Consider the following 7916-nt stretch of genomic DNA (forward strand, 5'->3'; position numbering starts at 1 on the left):
TCCAACCAATTCCAAATCTCTTTTTCTTATTTTACTTCCAAACCTAGGAAGTGAGCTAGTAAGGACTTGGAGCGTATTTTGGCATTTCCTACCCACACGTAAGACCATATCCAAGCAATAAAAAAATATTATCACGTGTCATATATTAATTTGCTAAAATGTGTACACACAATAAAAACCGCCTAGCCCGTCTAGGCGCATCTTAGAAGGCCTAAACGCTCTCCTATCGCTCAACTACTACATAATATTTTTTAGAACATTGTCTGCAGCATCACTCTCTGGAAGTGAGGATCAATGGGTAAAAAAAGGATAGGTCATGACATCAAAATTGTGATAAACACGAGATGCATATAATACTTATTATTATATATTTAAGTGACTTTCAAAAATATATTCAAAAGTAGTCAACAATTAGAAGTAAGTTATTGACATTTTAGATTTGTTTATTATTATTATTATTATTATTTAGGTTATACTTTGTAGGGGTGTGCATAGGTACCCAATTATCTGAACCGGAACCGGAACCATTTATAGCGGTTTTGGGTCCTAAAATGTTAGACCCATTTAAAGTGGGTCTTCAAGAACCGACCCGATAAAGAACCGAAACCGTTAGAACCGAATAGTAAAAAACCGATGGGTACCCAAACCGAAACCGGAACCGATTAGTTTGATTTTGATATATAGAATTTAGTATTATATTACACTAAATAAAGACAAACCCAAATATTATTATTATATATAGTCTATATTTGTTAGGTGTAAAATTATACTAAATATATATAACATTTAGCATAATAGTGAATGTGTGTTATTAAATGTATCTTTTATAATATTACATTAAATATGTGTATTATAAATATTAATAATAATGTTTACGTGTCTACATCTACACGTATAGTCGTATACTATGAATTAACTAATGTATTGTCTATATTAATTAATGCATGAACGTGTATGTATAGACTGTGATTCCAACCTCTAATCTTACTCCTCTCTCTTTTTTTTCTTTTCTCTCCTCTGGCGTTCTCTCTCCCTTTCTTATACCCCCTCTCCTTCCACGTACCGCAGCGGTTATCTTGCGGTTCCTGGTGCCGCTCTCCCACTCTCCACGTTTCGCAGCAGCTCCAGAGCGGTTGGGATACCGCGGATCTGATCCTGTGCAACCTATCTTCCCACACTATACCGTATCCGGTCCCTTTGTCACCACTAACCTCCTAGGTCATGTGTACGTCCTATACAGATGCCCTCTCTCGGCCCTATTGTTGGTCCGCGACTGGCAATGGTGCCGAGAACTACTCTTTCTCTTTCCGTACACCCTCTGCTGAATACTTCTTGTCTGACCCTCCTACTCTGTCCCTTTATCTCTTTCTCCCAGCACGCACGTGTTCCACGTGCTTCCTCTATACTGCCACCTGGAAATATGGCGAAATACGGCGCACGCGCCTCGTATGCTGCCCCTTCGAAAATCGAGATGACACGCGTCCCTATTCCTTTGGTTCTCTGTCGGTTAGTTACCCTTTTGTCCCTGCCCCCTCAAATCCCGCTTAAATCTCTCTCCTCTCTCACAACCCTCAAAACCCTCAAAACCCTCAAAACAGTAAACCCTCACCATTTTTCTTTTCAACTTCACCTTCTTCAACCTCTTCCCCTTTTCCTGTCGTCACTTTCTTCGCGCAACCTCCGGCACGTTTTGGTTACGCCCTCCATTGCTTTGGCCCTCTTGCTACAGGTTTGTCTTAACTGTTTTCCTTTCCTTTCCTCTCGTTATTTGTGCATTCATTGTTTATTTTGGGGGTTGCTTCCTCATTATCTTCTTTTCCTAGATTGCGCATCTATCTTTTTCTGAATTTCCCTCCTTGCACTGTTTCCATTATGCCTTCATCGGAATGTGAGGTCATCTCCTCCACCCAATCCTCCGCCACCACATCAGGTAAATATGGATCCTCTACCCCTAGATCTAGTCATCAATCCGCGGACCGATCTGAATCCCCGGCTTCAAACTCTACCGATCCCACCGCTGTTCCATCTACTTTAGGTAGGACACCTTCTCTGCCATCACAGCCGTCCTATTACCGCAGACCCAATCTAGATGCCGTTAAGGCCGCTTACGGCATTCCTGGTGACATTATTCTCGAACATGTGTCTGGCGTCACCCACTTTCCTCACTTAGTATCGCCGCGCCCTGGTTATCTAGTAGCTACTGTAGGACAGATAGCAGCCGGCTTACGTTTCCCTTTGACTCCCCTTGACGTCGAGGTCTGTAACCATTTCAACATTCCTCCGTGTTAGGGCATAGGTAACTTCTGGCGTGTTATGTATGCCGCCAACCACTACAATGAGACTCACTCCCCCAAAATACAACTCCGTGATATCCTTGCCCACTTCTATATAAAGAAAAGCACTAAAGCGGGGGTGTGGGATATCAATCCTTTTGCACTTTCGTCCTCAAAAGAAGTCTTTCCTTCTTCACATTACCGCCGACAAGGTGTGGCATCGATTACCGTTGTATGTGTCCGGTAATTTTTTATCCACGGACCTCCCTCAGGAAGTTTCTCACGAGGCATCTCCATTTCCTAACAAGTGGTAAGTAAGCCGTTAGAGTCGCGGTATTTATCTCTCACTGTCACTAATTTGTCTTTGTTCTTGGTGATGTAGGTTGGAGACCAGATTCGCGATCCCAAATATACAGCGGTGTTTACTCGAAATTTTCAATCCCTCCGCGAACTTCGGGGAGTTCATTATGAAGTCCTTGGCATTGATCGGGAAAAGCCCACTCCTCTCGTTACTTGACCCTTCTCTAAAAACATTGGCAAATACCAAGGCCCCTCATCGTGCGCGCCCCCAAAGAAAGAAAGCCCAAACCATCCCCACCTCAAAAAGAAAACGTTAGATCTTACAAGTCTTTCAACTATACCAAAAATCTCCCATTCACGAAGCTGTTGCTTTCAGCGTGCATGGCTACTAAAAACAAGACTACTACCGCGGAAACCCTTCCCCTTTCCTACTCCAGGTGTGGCTGAGTGGGAGGACGATTTTGCTGCTAATACCGCCCCATACGCCAATCGCCATGGATGTGAACAAATACAAGCTTTGGGACGGCGACTCGATGGGGATGCTCACGTTGATGTGTCAAATAAGAGCCCCTCCCACCAAAAGGGCTAAAACTTCATTATTCCTTCCCCAACCTCGCGGCGCAATGAACCTCCTGATGCAGTGATATATCTTCGCGCCGCCCTAGGCGGGATTCTTCTTGGCTGGTCCTTTAACCTCTGGGCCTGTCGAGGTGTGGCATCCCAAGTTCAAGGCTAGGGACCGCGATGTGACTACACGAGACTCGGCTTTGGAAAACCCAGCCGTTGCCGCCTCTTTATTTTTCAGCTCTCACCTGCCGCGGGATCAAGCTTATGGAGATGCTGGTACCGTTGCTTCCCACAGGGCCTCCATTTACACTGGATGGGAAAAGGTATGTCTTGGGCTAGTGGGTAGTGGCTTATCAATTGTCTATGGTATCTCTCCATTCTTTGTGCTACTCTTATACCCCATATGTCTGCGGTGAAGTCTAGACATCGGCTATGTCTTTGCGCGTGGGCGACCAAAGACCGTGGAGAACTTTGGGCGGGCGGCAGGAGATACACGATACGGCGGACGGGTGGAAAGCAAAGATGCGCAAAGGCTGGAGAAGGAGGGGAACCGGATCAAAGGCGGTCAAGCTTCATAAGGAGCTTCGGTGGCGAGGGCCGGACACCGCGATTACGTGGCGGGTGTCAATTCAAAATGGACGACCTCAGAGGCGGGAGGCTTGCCACTCAAAGCTAACGTGGATGGATAAAGGCTGTCCAAGAGGCCGCGGATCGATTTCGGGCGCTTGCTAGGAAAAAGATCGCACGCGAACTGCAACAACAACTTGATCAGCTTAGCGCTGCCGGCCGACTGCTTCCACCGCCTCCTCTTGTTGTAGGGGCATCGTCCCTTGTAGAACCAACTGTGCAGTCTGACGCCGTTGAGACGCCGACCACTGGTGTCACGACTCCCATCCCCAGCGCGGTCCCTTCTCCAGTACAGGCGAATGAAGATGCCAGCATCCCGGTCAGTGAAGATGAAAATACTTCTCCTGAAGAACCGACTACTGAGCCTCAATAGTAACACATGTCGGCTTACTTTCTCTGCAGATGGCCTTGGTTTTGTAACAGTTAAACAATTATCTTTGTGTTTGTGAAACAATGGCTTTTTTAGCTAGTACTTTTGTGCTCCTTTTGCAATGTAATTCACTATTCGTTGTGTTTCGATTACAACGTATTTTAACTTCGTTATGCATGGAGCCATTGATCAATATGTTACTTTGACTTTATCCCTTTTCATTTGCATCTCCAAACTCCGTTAGCTGGACATTAGCTATGATTGTCCCTTGTTATTTGGACCCACTGTTGGTGAAGGGCTCTCTTCCACCTGCCTTTACTATTTGTATAGTTTTTACACAAGTTAGGGTTGCCCCCAGTTCGATTCGGACAAAGAGTCCGCGAAGGGATCTTTCCCCCCGCGCTCGCTTTGTATAGCTGTGAAGCTAGTCCGGGTTGCCCCCAGTTTGATTAGGACTTACAGTCCGCGAAGGGCTCGTCCCCCCCGCGCTCGCTTTGGACAGCTGTAAAGCTAGTCAGGGTTGCCCCCAGTTGGATTCGGACTTACAGTCCGCGAAGGGCTCGTCCCCCCCGCTCTCTTCCAACGGTTGTGAAGCCTTATAGGGATAGCTCATTTTGCCCCCAGTTGGATTTGGACGTGTAGTCCGCGAAGGGCTCGTCCCCCCCGCTGTCTTTGAACGGCTGTGAAGCCTGATAGGGGCAGCTCATTTTGCCCCTATTTTGATTCGGACGTACAGTCCGCGAAGGGCTCGTCCCCCCAGCTGTCTTTGACCGGCTGTGAAGCCTGATAGGGGCAGCTCATTTTGCCTCTATTTTGATTTGGACGTACAGTCCGCGAAGGGCTCGTCCCCCCCACTGTCTTTGAACGGCTGTGAAGCCTGATAGGGGCAGCTCATTTTGCCCCCAGTTGGATTCGGACGTTTAGTCCGCGAAGGGCTCGTCCCCCCCCGCTGTCTTTGAACGGCTGGAAGCCTGATAGGGGCAGCTCATTTTGCGCCTAGTTTGATTCGGACATGTTGTCCGCGAAGGGCTCATCCCTTACGCTGTATCTGATTAATTTCTATGCATGCTATTGAGCCAGAAATGCAATCTTTGTTTCATTGACTTAGAATTCCGCACATAACATATATACATTACACAAAAGATGCTTGTTTCATTGAAAGTTACACACTGCTTCTCTCATGGAATTTTTTCAGCATTCTTATATTCCATTGTTTCTCCACAGTTACCCCTCCCGGGGTCTCTATTTTGTAAGTACCCGAATTTGCCTTTGCTGTCACGACATACGGTCCTTCCCAGTTGGGTCCCAGTTTGCCGTCATTCTCCTTTTTAGTGGCTGGAGTAACCCTTCGCAGCACCAAGTCCCCAATCATGAATCCCCGCGGCTTTACTCGTTTATCATACTGTCGCTGTAACCTTCTATGATACTCCTCCAGTCGTATGCGAGCCGTATCTCTTTTTTCCTCCATTATATCCAACTCAGTGGCTAATATATTTTCATTAAGACCCCTTTCCACGGCCCTGGTTCTTGTCGTATTCTCTATCATTTCCACCGGTATGACAGCCTCTACTCCATATGCCATTGCGAATGGTAATTCGTTCGTCGAAGTCCGCGGTGTAGTACGATAAGCCCATAAAACATGATTCAATTCATCAGCCCACGCTCCTTTTCGGTCTTCCAATTTTCTCTTTAGATTGTCCATGATGATTTTGTTTGATGCCTCGGCTTGGCCATTCCCCTCCGGATTATATGGCGTCGAGAACTTCTGTTTCACTTTGTAGGCTTGAAGAAATTGACGTACCTTTCCCCCAGTAAATTGTGTTCCATTATCTGCTATGATTGTATGGGGTAAACCGAATCTGCATATTATGTTCTCCCAGAGGAACTTCTTCACATTCTCTTCTTTGACTTGCTGTAGTGCCACTCCCTCTACCCACTTGGTGAAATAATCAGTGGCGGCTAACATAAATCTTCTCTTGCCGCTGGCCGTGGGCAAAGGCCCCACTATATCAAGTGCCCACATGGCGAACGGCCACGGACTAAACACATTATGAAGTGGCTCTGCCGGGGAATGGATTAGTTGTGCAAACCTTTGGCATTTCTCACAAGTTGTTGCATACTCTGTTGCATCCTTCTTCATATGAGGCCAAAAATATCCTTGCGATATCAATCTATGGGTCGTAGTTCGACCCGCTGAGTGACTTCCACAATCACCTTCATGTACTTCGGCCAACACTTCTTGCACCTGCTGTGGCCCTATGCATCTCAGTAGTGGTCCGCTGAAACTCTTTTTGTACAAATCCCCATCTAACAAAACATATCTTTGGCTAACCTGCTCCATCTGGCGTCTCTCCTTGGCATTTTCTATCTCTGCTCCCATAAGAAAAGTTTTAATGGGCGTCATCCATCCTATCTCCTTTTCAATGGTGAGACACACACTCTCAGTTTCTGATGTAGTAGGCCTGTTCAAAACTCTTACTTCAATAGAACGACCCTCTGTTCCTGGAAGCACCGCGGCAACAAATGCTAACGCGTCAGCATGTCTGTTCTCAACGCGGCCCAAATGAGCAAATTGAATCCTTTTGAACTTACTGGCTTTTTGTCGTAGAACCTCTAAATATCGTGCCATCCTTGGACAACGCGCCACAAACCCCCCATTCATCTGACAAATAACCAAGTTTGAGTCCGAGAACACCGATAACTCGCTTACTCCCAGATCCTGTGCCATATTCAAACCTGCTATCACTGTTTCATATTTTGACTCATTATTAGAAGCCGCAAATCCTAGTTTCATTGATAACTCCAGCCTTGTGTTGTCAGGAGTCACCAAAACCACGCCAATCCCATTTCCGGTGTCTGTAGCTGATCCGTCCGCGAATACTCTCCAACCATTGCGCGTATCCCAAGGGTCCAAGGGATCACGACCAAATTCTTCCTCCTGATCCATAACCATTTCCTCTCCCCAAGTGGGATCCTCGGCTGGAAATTCTGCTAGGAACTCCGCCATGGCTTGCGCTTTTTCCGCTATTCTAACCTGATATTTGATTTCGTAACAACTAAGCATCACCGCCCATTTCAGCATTCTCCCCAACTTTTCTGCCTTCAACGCTTGCTTGAGAGGCAAATTTGTTATCACTACCACTGAGTGTGCATCGAAATAGGGTTTCAACTTTAATGCAGAGAACATCAACGCTAAAGCATACTTCTCAATTCTACTGTATCGCATCTCAGCGGCTAGCATGGTTTTACTCTGAAAATAAACCGGTTTCTCTATCTTCTCTACAATACGCACAAGAACTGAACTTATCGCGTACTCTGAAACTCCCAAATAGAGATACAATATCTCTCCTTCCTCTGGCCGTGATAGCAAAGGGGCTTTCCCTAAATAAATCTTCAACTCCTGGAAGGCTTCCTCACACTCAGTGGTCCATGAAAATCGGCGTTTTTCTCGTTTAAGCATACTGGAGTGCGCATTTGTCCGAGGATTTAGATATAAATCTATTCAATGCTGCGACTCTTCCTGCCAACCGTTGCACTTCTTTTACATTCTGAGGGGACGACATCTTCACTAGGGATCTGATCTGCTCGGGATTGGTCTCTATTCCACGATACGTGACTATATAACCCAAGAACTTCCGAAGAAGACCCCGAATCTGCATTTCTCGGGTTCACTTCAAACTATGCTTTCCGTAAAGTATGTGAAAGGTTTCACGGAGACCCTTCAAATGTTCCTCTTCCGACATGCTTTTTCTACCATATCATCAATATATATTTCCATG

General features: G+C 46.1%; 1 protein-coding gene across 1 annotated transcript; it reads right to left on the reverse strand.

Annotated features, from left to right (window-relative positions):
* Positions 1-5299: 5299 nt before the first annotated feature.
* On the reverse strand, positions 5300-7597 carry LOC147494646 (uncharacterized). Its single transcript, XM_086568194.1, has one exon. It carries the CDS (start codon positions 7595-7597, stop codon positions 5300-5302), a length of 2298 nt encoding a protein of 765 aa, XP_086424320.1.
* Between the last annotated feature and the right edge of the window lie 319 nt (positions 7598-7916).

Source organism: Coptis chinensis, chromosome 6 (genome assembly GCF_015680905.1).
Source record: "Coptis chinensis isolate HL-2020 chromosome 6, ASM1568090v1, whole genome shotgun sequence".
In the NCBI taxonomy this organism is placed as follows: Eukaryota; Viridiplantae; Streptophyta; class Magnoliopsida; order Ranunculales; family Ranunculaceae; genus Coptis; species Coptis chinensis.

Excerpts from the sequence above, each read along its gene's own strand:
- LOC147494646 (XM_086568194.1), bottom strand. The coding sequence starts at position 7,597 with ATGCTTAAACGAGAAAAACGCCGATTTTCATGGACCACTGAGTGTGAG.